General features: G+C 36.0%; 1 protein-coding gene across 1 annotated transcript; it reads right to left on the bottom strand.

The window, feature by feature from the left end:
- Window positions 1-4,746: 4,746 nt before the first annotated feature.
- On the bottom strand, window positions 4,747-15,627 carry LOC127811883 (phosphoenolpyruvate carboxylase-like). Its single transcript, XM_052352080.1, has 10 exons — window positions 15,009-15,627; window positions 14,049-14,440; window positions 13,820-13,904; window positions 10,987-11,209; window positions 9,557-9,660; window positions 9,361-9,448; window positions 8,949-9,103; window positions 6,285-7,283; window positions 5,589-5,975; window positions 4,747-5,252 (listed from the first exon to the last, which is right to left on the bottom strand). Exons 1-10 carry the CDS (start codon window positions 15,174-15,176, stop codon window positions 4,953-4,955), a joined length of 2,901 nt encoding a protein of 966 aa, XP_052208040.1. The 5' UTR covers window positions 15,177-15,627; the 3' UTR covers window positions 4,747-4,952.
- Window positions 15,628-16,584: the final 957 nt, after the last annotated feature.

Genomic DNA, 16,584 nt, shown 5'->3' with positions numbered 1-16,584 from the left:
CAAAGAGATAGAATCAATGGATCAGTACATATTGCCGGATCTCACGGTTGGAACGCTATAGTTCCTGCCAAGCTGCTTCTTCTCCCAACATTTATGCTGCGAACACTGACACTCCGTCTTCTTCTTCTCCTCTTCGTCACCATCAACACTCTCTGTGTTCGCTTCTGCAAATTCATCCATCTTCTTCTTCTTCTTCAGCCACAAATCCCTCATTCTGGTTCGAATCTCGCAGTCTCTTTCCTCGTGCATTCCGTCGCAAAACCCGCATTTCAAACCGGGTTGGAAATCCATTCTGACTCGCCTCACTCGCTCCCAAACGAAAGCAAGCCTCAACGCCTCTTCCAGCGAATCGGGTTCTTGCGGCCCGATCCAATCCCTGAACTCGCCCCGCAATCCATCGATAAACACCCCTTTCACCAAGTGGTCGGGCAGGCCATGGCCGCCGGGCCACTGCGTCAGGATCCATTGCAGACGCAGAAAGTAGGATCTCACGGATTCGCCGTCGCCCTGATGCAAGCCCATCAATTGGGACTCGAAATCCGGCCTCTGATAAGCCTCCAGGAACGAGGATTTGATCTCTTCCCAATTGAGCGAAGGATACGGCTCGATGTTGAGATCGTACCAGAGAGCGGCTTCGTTTTCGAGCGTCACCGGGAAGATTCTCATCATCGTTTCGACAGAGGCGGCGTTGTTGGCCCGAGCGACCTTTGCGAAGCGGCTTAAGTGGGTTGCCGGACACTCGCCGTCGGCACCGGTGAAGATCGGGAGGGGAGCCACGTTAATGTATGAAGTGGGCGGCGTTTGGCAGCCGGGAAAAAACTGGCGGGTTTCTTGGCCACCGTTGACGGAACCTTGATCCGGGTAGTTGTTTTTAGGGGGTATTGTCTTTGAGGAGGATGAAGATGATGATTCAGGGGATGGTTCTGGGGATGGAGTGATGTTGTTTCTCTTAATCATTCTCCTCCTCCTTTGAATCACCATCATCTTCTTCGTTTTCTCTCTCTTTCTCTGGTTTTTTTCTCGGACGAGAAAGTGGTTGATCTGATGGGCTGAAGCCAACGGTAACCGCCAGTTCAAATTAAGGCGCATGGAACTTGTAATTAAATTGTAATTAATCACACTTACTACAAAAGTTCGTATTCTTATTTTCTTTTTACTTTCTTTTATTTTTTCTTTTCTTTTAGTCTCCCGATCCGAGCCTCGATAATATTACGAATTCAAATTATATAACAATCATTACACATAAACAAAATGAACATCGTGTATTGATATATTTTAGATTATGAACTATTTATAAAAAGATTAATCTTAATAATATAAAAATTTAAAAGATAAAAGAAAAAATCATGAAAGATTCGAAGACTTCTCATATAGGCCTCCTAAAAACCCTTCTCATGTAGGTTTCTTAGACCAAATAGAATATGCGTCAAATTATGCTAACTAGTTTTCGTAATTAATGTCTTAAAAGACGAAATAAATTGATTCTAGAAGATACAAATACTCTTTCATTTATTAGCTTTAATCTCTAGAAATAAGAGTGGCTTTTCATTCTTCAGCCATGTTAGAACCCTTACGCAAACTACTATAATACTTTTTAATTTTTTGATTAAGATTAATTTAATCATTAAAAAACTTATACATGAAATATTCCGTACTCCTAATTATATTATCTCTTACAATTTCTCAAAAATCTAAAGAACAAACAAATATAAACTTTACAAATCAAAAGGCACGTAATGCAATAATTGAACACGTGTATCCATAGTGCATGTGTGCCAGCACTATGACTTCACAACGGGTAAATCATACCAAAGATCACTAAATTTTAGTGTGTTTTTTATTTTGATCACTAAACTTTAATTCTTTTCAATATGATCATGGAAGTTTAAAAATTTTTGTAATGTAGTCACATATAAGATTTTTCAGCCACCCTATAGCTAGATTGGGTAATGTGGCGCTGATGTGACAAATAATAAAACATTGTATAATAATATTTTAATATAATATTATTATATATTGACACGTGACATGTTCTGATTGGTTGTCATTGCACAATAATTTTTATTATTTGCCACATCAACTGAAAAATCTTATATGTGACCACATTGCAAAACTTTTTAAAGTTCCGTGATCGTATTGCAAAGAATTAAAGTTTAATGACTAAAATAAAAAACACACCAAAATTTAATGATCTTTGATGTGATTTACCCACTTCACAACCAAAATCCTCAAGATATGATTACAAATGACCACTTATTTAGAGTTGGAGTTGTGAGAGTTATAATGATTTCTAAATTTATTTATACAAAAATTATGAATCCCTCCTTATTGGTAATTTTAGGATTGTGCGAGTTGGGTTCGTCAACAACATATAATAAAGGATCATGTTATTTATGTATTAAGAGTTATACCTTAAATTATACACATGTAAATAATTAAAATACTCTGCACGCCTTATTTTCTTGAGTGAGGGGTATTTTAGTTATGCATTTATTGCCTCATACCTTCTCGCCTTGCCTTGCTACACCGTTTTGCATGAAAAATTATTTTTATCATTTTAATTACATTGTATAACTTAAGATGTAGTTCTTAATATACAAATAGCATTTTCTTATAATAAGGTGTTCCGTTCACCATGCTATATGATGGGGCCCACACATGCACTACACTTTGAAGCACAAAAACGACTTGAAGGCACCGTTTCGAGGTTTTCGAACTGTTTCCAGTTTTAGAAATAGGAAAAATGGCCCGAAACGTTTTTCGAGCCATTTGTATAATTTTTGAAAAATTTCAAGTCATTTTGGAATTTAAAAAATGTAGTCAGAAACGCGTTTTCGGCAAGTGTTGCCCAGATATTTTTTCTTCTTTGATTTCGTCCAGCAATTTCTTCTCCTGTTTTCTCTTTTTTTTTTTTTTTCCCTCTATTCTTCTTCTTCTTCTTCTTCTCCAGTGCTTGGTCGTCTTTCTCTGTCCTTTAATTTTTTCTCGTCGTTGGTCGTTTCTTCTATAATTGTAAGTAATCCCCCCCCTCTCTCTCAATATATATATATATATATATAAGTTAACAGTGTATGCAAGATATATATATATATATGTGTGTGTGAAATTATATTTATCATTATATATATGTCTCTATATATATTTTATATGTTTTTAATATATTATGAAATTTATGTTTATTATTTATATTTACATTTTTTTATATTAAAAATTATATTTATAAAAAAATCCTTTTATTTTTTAAATTTACAATTTATTTTGCATTTTTATTTTTTACTTTTTTAGAAAAATATCGTTTTTGCATTTTCATTTCCTATGAAAAACATCTCCTGATTTCGTTTTCGTGCAATCCAGACATTACATAACTCTCCATGCATGCGCTACTTAACTCTTGTGGTTACTTCGGGGCTCCACTTCCCATGCAGCGGAACGATTTTTGAGTTATATACTTATATTCTCTCCCAATTTTGTTATGTTAGTGATGCGAATGCAATCTAGTAGCTCGCATGGCTTGTAAACCTGCTGGAATTTGCACACCACAAGTGTTTCAAATTTGCACAGGCTTTGATAAAACACTGGTTATTAGATAGATGTTCACACAATTGTGAGAGATATGGCCCGGGAGAGATATAAAGTAAGAAATGGATAAATAATATAGATAATATAAATGATCATTAAACTTTGCACTAAGATATTGTCGACGTTCAATTTCAACCGACCGTGATTCATTTTGAGCCGCGGTGAGTGAGTCCAAAAATACCAAGAAGAAGAAAACAAAGATCCTAGATATGAGTCAACACAAGCAATTTTCACGTGGTTCAGCCAAAACGATGCCTACTCCATGACCGTGCTCTGATTATTCTTTCAGAATGACGGTGTCTGATTATTCTCTCTGTACCCCTTATGATATCTCTAATCCCTATTTATAATGAGGGGTTTTTACAATTTGGATAACATATAGAAATATAAAGATGATATAACGGGGGACAAACAGTCCTTATCATCTAAATAAAAATTGAAAGTGAGATTCTCATTACGAGGGGCATGGACTGTTGCAAATAAAGCAAATGAACCCTACCTCTGACTTCTCATCAGCTTTGTCATTTACGCGAGCTGGAGGTTTTTAGGCTAGCGATCTGGATGGTCCAGCGAACTGAGAGTTTTATTGGGAGCTCATTAGTCGATTGCTGAGAGCTCACTAGGGGCTTCACCGGAAGCTCACAAGAAGCTCGCTTTATGAGCTTTGAATTTCGATGGTGTATGAGCTTTCTTCAACGAGGTCGCATGGACCTTCTAGACTTCGAACGATTGGGCCAGCCCATTGGACTGAGTCTGGCCCATAAGGAGTGATGCGAGAAATGCGTATAACAGATATAAAAAGATCACTGAATTTTAATTTATAGCAAGAAGGTTATCAAACTTTAATTTATTATACAATTTTATAATTACAATCAATTGTCGTTAAAAAAGACTAATGAAATGCTGACTTTTTATATTTTAGTGCAAAATTCAGTAATATTTTTACACTTGCAAATTTTAGTGACCATTTGTGCCGTTTATCCATCCATATTGTTAACCATATTAACATTTCGTTAGCTTCTTTTAACAACAATTGACAATAATTATAAAATTATATACTAAATTGAAATTCAATGACCTTTTAATTATAAATTGAAGTTTAGTGACATTTTTGTACCTTAGTGCAAAGTTTAGTGACCATTTATGCTATTTAACTGCAACAAACACTAAACTTCACAAGGTATTATATTTATCAATTATTATTAATAATATATTATATGAAAGAAACAAACGTAAACACAAAGCTCAAGTGATGTTTTGTGTTGTTGTTTGTAACAGCTGAGGGTAAAAATCAAAGACCGGTTAAGTTTTGGACTGTACTCTAAGAACGAATACATAAAACAAAAGCAAACCAAGGCCTAGACAGCCGGGTTTTAACCGGTGTTCTGCATCCCAGCAGCAATACCCTTCATTGTGATGATAAGGGTGTCTTCCAGCCCGGGGGCATAGTCGCTCGTCGGGTTAAGCTTCACCAGCTCTGCTGTTGGCGGCTTGCTAGATTCCATTATTTCCTTTGACAGATGGGGCCTCACCTTCACGTCGTAGCTAGGGTCGCGAATGCGCTTCAGCGTGTACGCTTGGCTCGCATTAAGGGTTGTAATGTAAGCATCGCGAAGGCGGAGTCTCTGCTTCAAGTATGGGTCTCCCTCGAGCAGATCCTTGTGCCCAACAATCTACACAATAGCAGGGAAGAAGAAACCAGACGGAGAAAAGAATTCTAAGTTCCCGTTTCTAAAGCACTCCTACTGGATGCATTCTCAGACAATGAGGTTTGAGTATGTACTTGGTTTGTGTGGTTTGTTGGCTATTTGTGTGTGTTCGATGAGTTTACTACACACTGAAAGGTTAGTTTGTGCGGTTTGTTGGCTATTGTGTGTGCTCTATGAGTTTACTACACACTGAAAGGGTCGCGACTAAGTGTATTATTCTCTATATAGCAGAACAACGAGAAGCTCATATTTCAATTGAGTTCTTTAGATGCAGGAATAAAGAGAGATTCATTTTGTTACCTGGAGGAGAAGGCTTTTTGTTGCTTCGTAGTTGGACCTCAAGCGCTCTCCAAGCGCCCACAAGTCTTCTGACACCAGCAGCTTGTCATATAAAGCAGCAATCCCGGGATCTCCCTTGGCAAACACCATTTCAACCAAGTCGATCGTCACTCTGAAGAAAGGCCACTGATTGTACATCTCCTTGAGCATTTGGAGGTTCTTTATATCCTTGTCAATAACATGCTTGAATGCAGCACCAAAACCAAGCCAGACTGGGAGATGAAACCTTGTCTGGGTCCAAGCAAAGATCCATGGGATTGCACGGAGCGATTCAATTCCTCCACTGGGTTTTCTTTTTGATGGACGACTGCCAATGTTCATGCGACCATACTCGGTCTCTGGCGTTGCCTGCAGTATTGGAGAAAGAAAAGGACAGTGAAACACCCTCGAGAATATTTTGGAAAAATGAACTAAAATGGTTCCAAAATGGTAAAATATTGCGAGGTTTTAGTTCCTACTGGAAAGAAATCAACATTAGAAGAAGCGAAAATTCCATCCTCAAATCACCAAGTGATGTGGTTCAAGTATAATTATGAAAATGTTAACGAATCAGCCTCCTCTTTTTTTTCCTGCTTTTCTCGAAGTTAGGAGGATTATGTAGGAAAGGTTAAAATGTTGCCAAGAGAGAAAAGGGACGGTGATACTGAATATACTTACAAGGCGGAAGTATTCAACAAACCGAGGCTCCTGGAAAACTATGGACCGATATTCTTTAGTGGCAACGACTGCCATCTCATCCATCAATGCACGCCATTCTGGCTTTGGTGAGATTGGCGGATGCATTCCATGTTCCAGTGTAGCTGCAGTAAAACGTTGTAGGGTCCTAAAACACAAGTGCTCCTCCCCGAATGACTGTTCAATAACTTCACCTTGAACTGTTACACGAAGCGATCCATGAATTGTGTCAGGTGGTTGAGACAAAATAGCAAGATGGGTTGGACCCCCTCCTCTTCCAACAGTTCCTCCTCGACCATGGAACATGGTAAGTTTCACGCTATATTTCTTTGCCACTTTTATGAGTTCTTCTTGGGCCTTGTACAGCTGCCAAGCAGCAGAGAGACGACCAGCATCCTTACCTGAATCTGAGTACCCGATCATAACTTCTTGCTTTCCATTAATCCGGTTTTGATACCAATCTATTGAGAATAGACGAGCCACAGCAGCAGGTGCAGCCTCGAGATCAGCAAGTTTTTCAAACAATGGGACAACCCTTAGCGGTTGCTTAACCCGACACTCCCTCTGCAAAAGCTCCACAGCAAGCACATCTGACGGTGCAGTTGCCATTGATATTATATAGGCACCAAAATTATCTGAGGGGAGTTCTGAAATGACATGGAAGGTGTCCAACACATCAGCGATTTCTTCAGTTTTAGGAAGGTCAGGACCAAACAAAGGGCGCTTCTTACGGAGTTCAGATAAAAGCCACTCCTGTCTGCGCTCTTCTGACCATTCCTTGTAGGATCCAATTTCCAGGTGTCTGGTAATAGCATCAATAACATCGGTGTGTCTGTCTGATTCTTGTCGGATATCAAGTCTCACAAGTGAGAGTCCAAAGGTGGAAACTTGTCGTAAGAAATCAAGAAGGCTTCCATCAGCAATTGGCTTGTCACCACAATCGCAGAGGGATCTATAACAAAGTTCAAGAGGTTCCAGGAACTGGAGAAAAAAAATAAAGCATCAGAGAAAAGGAAATAAAGAACGTTATATGTCAAGATAAAAAGCAAATGTTTTTCCTATTTTCTTGTAACACAGTTGCCGATGGATTGGTTGGGGGAAAAAAAAAAGATGGAGAGTTGTGAGGGATCATAGAGTATAGTTTCAAAATGAAAACACAAAATTTAAATTTGTTGTTGTTCGATAAAAGGGCAGAAATGTAGAACCCAAAGTCATCCAACTATAAATAGTCAAACATATGGAAAGAAGCCCATGCAACGAGTTCCTGCTTGCACAGGCACTGAACTATACCTACACACTCAGGTTATTCACCCCAAAGTACACCCACACACAATATTTCTAGATCTTTGTAAGCATTATTGCTGCTAACAAATGTCACTAGTATTCATAAAAAAGGATTCTAATGAAGTAGTATAGGAGCAGCAGCACTATCAATGTTCAGAAACGAGGGAGGCAAGGCAGAGACTATTCCTTGAATGACATGAAAAAACAAGCCCTACAAAGCAACGTCTTAAAGGGAAATCATACAGTATACTTTCCTGAAGTATGAAAAATCCAAACAAGCATTAAGAAAAAATACAGAAAATTAATTATAGAGAAGAATAAAACAATATTAATTTGTTGCTCATATTAAAAATCTGGCACTAAAATCTGTTTCTAAAGGATTCCTCAGGGTATTCAAAAAAAATTATATGATACGTATCATTGTCCATTGAAGGCCATCAATACTTTTGCATTAGGGAGTGCTATTTTGGGGAACTATTTGTTTTCTGTGTCAACCATTGAGCCATGATTTCTTAAAGACACAGGGTTTCTTGTTTCTATTACAAAGCTACTAAAACTTCTGTTTCTGAATAATAACAACGGTTATCTCTTCACAATCTAATCCCCCATCTTCAAAAAAGGTTTTTGTTTTAGTCTTTTTCCTTTTTGACATCCATTAAAAGCCAATTACAAATGCATGATCACATGCGTAAGGTGAGTCTCAAGGAGGAAGACTTGACTCAATGTGTCCCAGGCAACCTCCCTAAAGCACAGGCTCAGTTACATAACAAGCTCATGCCACATTGAGTTTTCCATTTAGATGGTATGGCTGACTGCTCGGTGGATACAAGCTCACAAAATATTTAGGGCCTGTTTAGTTATAGAGAACATTTTCTAATTTCCAACTCCAGTTTTCTATTAAATCTCTAGTAAGAAAACAGAAAACTCAATTCTCTAATTTTTCAACTTTATAATATAATTGGAAAACATAAAAAAGATATTTTTTAAATTCTTAGATAATGAATTCTATTGGTATTTGAAACATAAAATGTTAGGGCACATCTAGTTGTAAAATTGGAGTTAAAATTAGAAAGGTACTCTACAACTAAATGGGCCCTTAGCTTTCCAGGAGATGCAAAAGCCTGAATCACCAAGCATTTTGCCAACGTTGCAGAAAACAAGAAAGGTAGATCCAGGATGCACACCTAAAGCTACTTAAGAAGAAAATAAATGTGTAACTCACTAGACTGGTTACAGATATTTATAATATCGAAAATTCTGTTGGAGGAAAAGATTATTATTTCACAAAGGCAACAAATAGGTTTTTCCATTCAAACATTATTTATAAGAGGAATAGAAAAAAAGTGGCTGAGAAGGATAGACCTGCTCAACATTAGTGAAAGCTGCTTCCTCAGGGATATCAGAGAATCCGTTGGCTAGTAAATGACGGGCACGTTCACGGGTATGATACAGCTTGTCCCTTACATCACCAAGAATAACACGATATGGCTCATTTGGAGGAATTTGTTTCCAAAACTCTACAGGAATAAAACATTGATGAGAACTTTAAATAAAAATTAAGAAATTTTTTTTGAACATTAAATTGGAGAAAAATAACTCAAACATGAGTTGGATTAATTAAATATTGAGGTTTTGAACATTCTGAGACAAGAGATCTTACAGGTTTCCAAAGCTATGATAAATGTTAACAGGACAGAGAAGTTCCATTTTTTTTTTTCTTTTTAACTTTTGGAGAATTTAGCTTGGAACAAATTCCTAAGAGATGAAGGCTCACCAATATAATGTTTTGCATCTCTCTTTGAGGACCGATGAAGTTCATCTGCACGAGCACGAAGTTCGTTGTTACAACGCCACATTGACAACTGCCAGAAAAAGTATAGCAAATGGAGAATGTGAGAAACCTGTTATGCAAGGATAAAATCAATCTGAGGAGGCAAAAGGAAGAGCTGGAGAGTGGGAAGAGTTGACACCTCAAACATAAGATCCTCTATTTGGGAAAAGTACAAATTAGCAGCCATCATTCTGGCCAACAAACAAACATCTCGTGTAACTTCAGGAGTCACCCTTGGGTTCCCTGCAGGACACATCAGAATGAATCTCGGATTAGGAACTTTAGAAGACAGTTTCCAGCTGCTTGCCTTCCAGTTATGTATTGAATGTGAGGAGGTGGTTGGGGGGAGTGCATGTAGAGGTGTGCTTGTGGGTGTAACATGGGAGAGAGAGAGAGAGAGAGAGAGATTAACACTGGGAGAAAAATGAACAGAAAAATTACAAGTTTGTACCTCTAGTTTAATGTGCTCAGAGAAAAAAAACATAAAATATATATAGCTGTTACATCTGTCTTGGCTGTGCCTCTGTTATGGGTATATATATGGAAATGTTTTACATTCATCTAAATCCTCTCATAGTATTACACAACAAAATAGAATTATTAATGGACTTAAAATTTTCATCTGTTATTAGGGTAACATTAGGAGTACTACGAGAATTACTCACATAAGTTCAAGAGCCAGAATGAAAAAGGAAAAAGAATATCAAGAATTAATATTCAAGAGACCATAGGGCCTTTATGGGTCATGGTTTGAGGCCAGAAATAAGAATGAATTGGAACTGGGTCCCACAAAAAAAAAAAAACCTTACACTTGAGTTGCTTTCACCCAATTGGAATTGGAATTCCTGCTAGAGGTATATGTTGGTTGCAAAAAAGAAGACTGGAAAGCAAAAAAAAACTATTTAAGAGGAAAAAAACTCAGAAAAGCATCAAAAGATATCCCTTTTACTGCTGGTAAGAACAATACTCACTTACTTCCACACCTCCATATTGCAATGTAATTTCAGTGGCAATCGTATTCACCAAGTTTTTAAGGCTGTGTCTAACACAACTATCTCATTGTCATAGAAACATTCTCCGCAATGGTCACTACATCCCACTGCATATCCGTTTCCTCCTTCAACTTTCCATCACCACTATAACTCTCAATTTGAAACTCAATTTATTAACTGTAACTAAAGTTAATTTGGAAAATCTTGAATATCGCATATTAATTCAGGTAAATCTTGAATATCAAGCATTACTTCTGAAAATTTCAGTTGAATTCAACAATTATACCAATTACTTGAAACATTGGTGACCATAGTTAACAAGATATTTTAAATATTTTCTCCCCTAGCTAGCCGGACAAGCTTATTGAAGGTAAATGACCAACACACACCTTGATTCTCACTTTCTTTGTCATGACTAGATGGGGATCTCACATACTTACTACAACCATTGAACCATTGAACATAGAATATTTGAGCCTCAAATGAAGGAACCCCAACTTTCTTGCTTTCACACTATAACTCTTAAGCATATGAAAAAGGCTATTCTAATCAAGAAACTATTGAGAAAGGATCATACCATCACGATCCCCACCCATCCATGAAGAGAATTGAATTAGAGGAGCATTATAAGGAACACGCTCATTGATCCCCATATTTTTCAATGCAGTGTCAACACGGCGTAAAAATTTTGGGACTCCTTTCCAGATAGTCTCATGGAAGTAGCTCATTCCTGCCCTCATCTCATCTTGTGGAGTTGGAGGTGTCCTCCTGATTTCATCTGTACGAAATGCTGCTTGTATCTGCAGGATGAGAAAAATATGTTTGTTGAAAAGCAAACAAGAAATTTATGAAGGAGAAAAAAGATTAGAATATAGACAGTGGCGGAGACAGGATCTAAGGCCAGTGGGGTCATTATATATTAAGATTTAAAATATTATTAAAATAAAAAACTAGTATTAATTTTGCAAATGCAATTAAGCAGAACTATCATACAAAATCAAGAAATTACAAACAAAATTTTTAAGTTTATATTAACATTTTAAATGTATAAATATACTGCTAAAATTGTTTATTTACAATGAGTTTTTATATTTTGAAAGTGCTGTATAAACACATCATTACCAATGTGTTTAATGCTTCTTGTCTAATATAAGTAACAAAAAGATCATTTATTAAAGTATCTTTCATTCAATTACTCAATCTCTTCTTAATTACTTTCATTGCAAAGATAACTCTTTCAGCACTTGTTATTGCACTGGTATGATTAAAACAACTACACAAGTAAATATACCAAGAGATAAACAATAGTTTTATCTGTTCTAACTATATTTTTTCCAAACACTTTTAAAGGTTAGTTTGGTTGTAACTCTTTCAACACTTTTAAAGGTTATTACAACTATTGTTCCAACCTCTTCAAGAGCTGAGCCTACACACAAATTTTTGTATGATTTACATAGTACACACCTAACAGGTAAAATTGAGCAACATAAAGGAGCAACTCTCATCAAAACAAATTATTAAGCTCCTAAAATTGTCTATCAGTAATATCATCTATCCTTGGAATCATAAATTCATGTGGATTTGATCAAAGCAAATGTCAGTTGTTCTTAATTACTTTTTATAATTTTCTAATGATTAGGGTCAATTAACAATTTTTATCTTTTTAGCGAGATCAATGTATATTAACCTTAAATTTTTTCAACTGCCATATATTATAGAGTATAAGATATATTCAGTGGGGTCAACTGACTCCACTGGTAATATGATAGCCATGCCACTGAATATAGAGGAACCAGAAAAATGACTCCACAAGTCAAGGATTTATTTCCTCAGGTATCTATGAATGCACCAAATCAAGAAAAGAAGACAAAGTCCATTAGATAATAAAGAAATTGCATCTAATATCTATGCATTCTCCAGACAAGAAACTAAATATTGAGATGCATAAAAGAAACTGAATTATACAAAAGAAAGGAAACCAAATATATTCAAGCACCATGAGATCAATGTGCAGTTTCAGAGATATGATTATCACTGCACAAAAAGAAGAAAAAAGTAAATGACCCAAGTAGATGTGAACTCATGGTTATGTTAAAGTAGACCAAAAGAAAAAAAAATTGAAGTTCACTTATTGGCATTAGATAAAAAATTGAAAAGCTAATCCCTGCAAAAGCCAACTTTAGGAGTTGGTGATGGTGATAAGCCCAAAACAACATGAGCTTTGTAATGAATGGCACTGCAACAAGCAGAAAAGAAACAAAAGTGCTATTTCATTCTCTGGAGGCAGGAACAATGGGAAATAAATATATCCCATCTTTTCTTAGCACAAGTCATTAATGTCTTACAAACAAATAGTTGTTTCACTTATTAAAGAATAAGAAGACAGGTTGCCAAGTTTAGTAAGCACTTCAGGTATACTGAGAGACGGGTCAATAATTTTAGTTCCATCAATAATAACTTAATATGTCACATAACCCCTGTCAAATGAAAGATTATTCTCATGTGCAGCGGTATATATCCTACAGGTAGCAGTAGTTCAGATGGAAATTATGGCCCCTGGAAATTTAAAGATCTAGCTGGCAGAGAGATGTCAGATCCATGTTTTTAATAACAGACCATGAGTGAGTGCAAAGTCAGTCCTTCAGCTTCTCCAAGATGATTTAGACTGATCTTGGAAACGCATATATCAAACCCAGAGGGTGCGCAACAAAATAATATTTGCATCTAAAGCTGCAATGGGCAAACACAAAATCTCCTCTTACCACTTTTGTGAACTGGAAATAGAAGGTTTTATTTATCTGTTTTCCTCCTTTTGTGTGTGTGTGTGTGTGTGTGTTGGGGGTGTTGGGAGGCAGGTCTCTGGGGAAATTTTATTCTATGTGCCTGATTTGTCACAAATACATAGTGCATATACTATATTCTCCATCTGATTTTTTTATTTCCCCTTACCTCTAACACTAAGAACTTGTTTGTGATACTGAAGCGCTACCATATTACCACTATCTGATGCCTACTGGTATGGAAGATTTTTCCTGCTACCATTTATAATGAGAAATTCCATCAAATACAATCCCATTAAACAGCTCCACTATATTAAAAATTATAAGATAGATATAAGAGAGTCAAGACGTTTCAAATTTTTCCAAAATGCAAGAAGTTAGATACAAGAGTCAAGTATGCTCCAAATTTTGCCCTCTCACATGTGCCTTACGGTGGTAAAAAGGTGACCCTCATCAAGAAAAGATAATACATAAAAAAAAAAAGAATCATAGCCTAAGAGAGACCCTATGTTGTATATTTATCAATCAGTGGCTTAAATTAAGGAATCCTAATATAAACTAACACCAGTCTGCCATTCCTACATGTGATGTAGCAGGAAAACAAAACCATAACTGGTGAAACATACATACCTCTCTCTGTAGAGCCTCATCAAGCTCCTGCTTATCATCTGGGGTAATATCTTTAGCATACAACTGGGTCAAACAATTACGGATCCTGATCAAAAAAAGAAAGAAAAAGAAACAACAAAATTTGAGTAAAACACTTTTAACAGTTCTAAAGAAAGCACTATGAATTGGGTTAGAAGATGGAAAAACCACAGAGATGCAAACAGTTACAACTGCAGACTGTAGAACAAACCTTCCGTGCTTTTGAAGTAAAGATCTACGGACAGATTGAGTGGGATGTGCTGTAAGGACTAGGTCTACTGTCTGATTCTTCAGAGCATCAAAAACTTCTTCAGGTGACTTTTGCAGCTTGACAATGAGCCTCTTAAGGGTCTCTTCAAGGTCTGATTCAGTTGTTGCAGATGCCTCATCAGCAAAATCACCTTTCTTCAACTTAACCCTTCGGCGATAAGCTATTTGAACCTCTTCAGCCAAGTTGGCTAAGTTAAGCATGTGAGAAAAAGATTTGGCAATCACAATTGAATCCCCAGCATCTAAACTTGTAAGCACATTCCCCAGCTCGTCCAACTTCTTAGGATTATGATTCCGTTCATATTCAGCAGAATGCTCATAGCACTCTTGAACCTAATCATAGTATAAACTTTTATTACAATTACTCATTTGACTCCTCATTGAATGAGTTCATGTCACAGCTAAATACAATCAACATGGGCAAGTATAATTGCTAGATTACATTGTACCAGTTTTCCTCACAAAGCAGCAGAGACAATCAAATTGAGCTAGAATATACAATCCCAGACCAGAAATTGAAAAGTGAAGATACCTCTTTAGCAGAATATTAAGCCACGATAATATAAGAAGCAACAAGCAAGTTAATAAACATTGTACTGAAATGAGAAGGAGAATGGAATTTTATATATACCCTCAACAATGACCCCTAAAAATCATAAATGCAATCTTTGGTATAAATGTGAAATGAAAACCTATTACCAAACAAATTCGACAAAGCAACCTAGGCAACAGGTTCCTAGTACTAACGGCAAAATACTAACTTCCAACACAGACAACAAAATGAAACGCGAAAACAGTGGGAAAACAAAACATGCACAATAAAATTGAAGGAGATTGCTGACTAAATCACCAAGAAAGACAAATATCTATGGAAAAATTACAAGAAATTCGCAATGGTTACCGTTTCTCTGATTTTCTCGCCGTGTAAATCCTGCAGAATATCAAGAAACCGATCCAACAAGAGAGCATCATACTCCACCAACTTGTCATCTTCCGACACCTTGGCCGGCGCCAAAAGCCTCAATTGGGCATCGATCGAGGCCATCTTCTCCAAGTTCCTAGTCCCCATTTTGCACTTTCTCCCTTGCCCTTACTCTTAATCAATCAAAACCACGCAAAAACAGCTGGAATTCAGCCTCAACCACGGATCAGATAGGGTTCAACCGCCAATATCATGAACCCCGCGTCGGCAGAATTGAGAAAATGCAGTTAAAAGTTGTGGGTATTATAGGGGGAGAGAGAGAGACAGAGAGACAGAGGAGCGATGAAATCAGTCTCGTGATGTAGCGTGTAAAGGTGATTGGATAGGTTGATGAATTCTACGCAAAGAGAAACTGCAGAAGATTATAGAACACAAGAAAGCATGGCGTATCTGGGATCTTCTTTTTCTGCGTTCTTTGTGTGTTTCACAGAGAGAGAGAGTGTGTGTGTGTGTGTGAGAGAGAGAGAGAGAGCGAGAGAGCCAAAGTTGCTGGATTTTGGAGAGAGAGAGAGAGAGAGATAGAGGAGAGGGAGGGAGGGCAGAGGCTTCCCTTTTTCCAACTTACAAGTTTATAACTAATTTTATTAAGAGGTTTCGTGATGTTTGCTTATATAATAGTATAGTAAATATTTGATTTTGATATTAGAAGTCATGTCAATAAAATGATTTTTAAAATATATTTTGTTTTAAAAAATAAAAATTCAATCAACATTAAGTATTGGTAAAATTTTAATTAAATCGAAATAATTGAATCCAAACAGGTGAAGTTAGTTATTTGATTTAGTTCAATTTACATATTGATTTTATTCGGCTTTTAAATTTGAGTTCTTTATTTATATCGGTTCAATTAGATTTTTTTATTAAAAAATAAATAAATATCAAAATCGAATGAGATTTCTAAAATGTCGTTTTTTACCAAATTAAGAAGTAAAAAAAGGCAAATTCGACAAAACCGCATAAGAAAAAACTATTCAACGGAACAAAAGGGTTATTTTTGATTTTTTAATTTTTTTTAGTTTAAACAATTATTTGATCGATTTAATTTAATTTTTTTAAAAAATTCAATCTATTTAGTTTATGCAATTTAGTTGGTTTGATAATCAAACCAACCAAATGCTCAGCCTACTCAATATGATTTAAGCTTAATATCTCTTAATTAAAATAAATTTTAAAAAATAATATTATTATTACATCGACACTATCTTAATTTATTTTTTTCTAAAACAAACTCAAAACCAAATTAAGACTATCAAGCCCTTCTAATGAATCTTCATTTAGATTTTTTTTTTTTTTTTTTGAGGTGTATAGCATAGACCACACCAACTAATATTATATAAGCAAATACCTTGTTTTGATAATATATAACATTTAAACTCATGACCTTTTAAATAATAATTAATTTCTTAAATAATTTTAAATAAAAGTTTATTGGATGGTACTCAGACTCATTTTATTAAATTTTTCCTTAAACAATTAAAAAATAAATTGTAATCGT

Source organism: Diospyros lotus, chromosome 10, assembly GCF_014633365.1.
Source record: "Diospyros lotus cultivar Yz01 chromosome 10, ASM1463336v1, whole genome shotgun sequence".
NCBI lineage: Eukaryota > Viridiplantae > Streptophyta > Magnoliopsida > Ericales > Ebenaceae > Diospyros > Diospyros lotus.
This window is presented reverse-complemented; position numbering and strand designations above follow the sequence as displayed.

Bases quoted from the DNA above. Each gene is read 5' to 3' on its own strand.
- LOC127811883 (XM_052352080.1), bottom strand. From the start codon at position 15,176: ATGGGGACTAGGAACTTGGAGAAGATGGCCTCGATCGATGCCCAATTG. The intron at 9,661-10,986 runs GTATGATCCTTT...TGTGTCCTGCAG, and splicing joins GATGGGTGGGGATCGTGATG to GGAACCCAAGGGTGACTCCT. The intron at 9,104-9,360 runs GTGAGCCTTCAT...TTATTCCTGTAG, and splicing joins AGATGCAAAACATTATATTG to AGTTTTGGAAACAAATTCCT.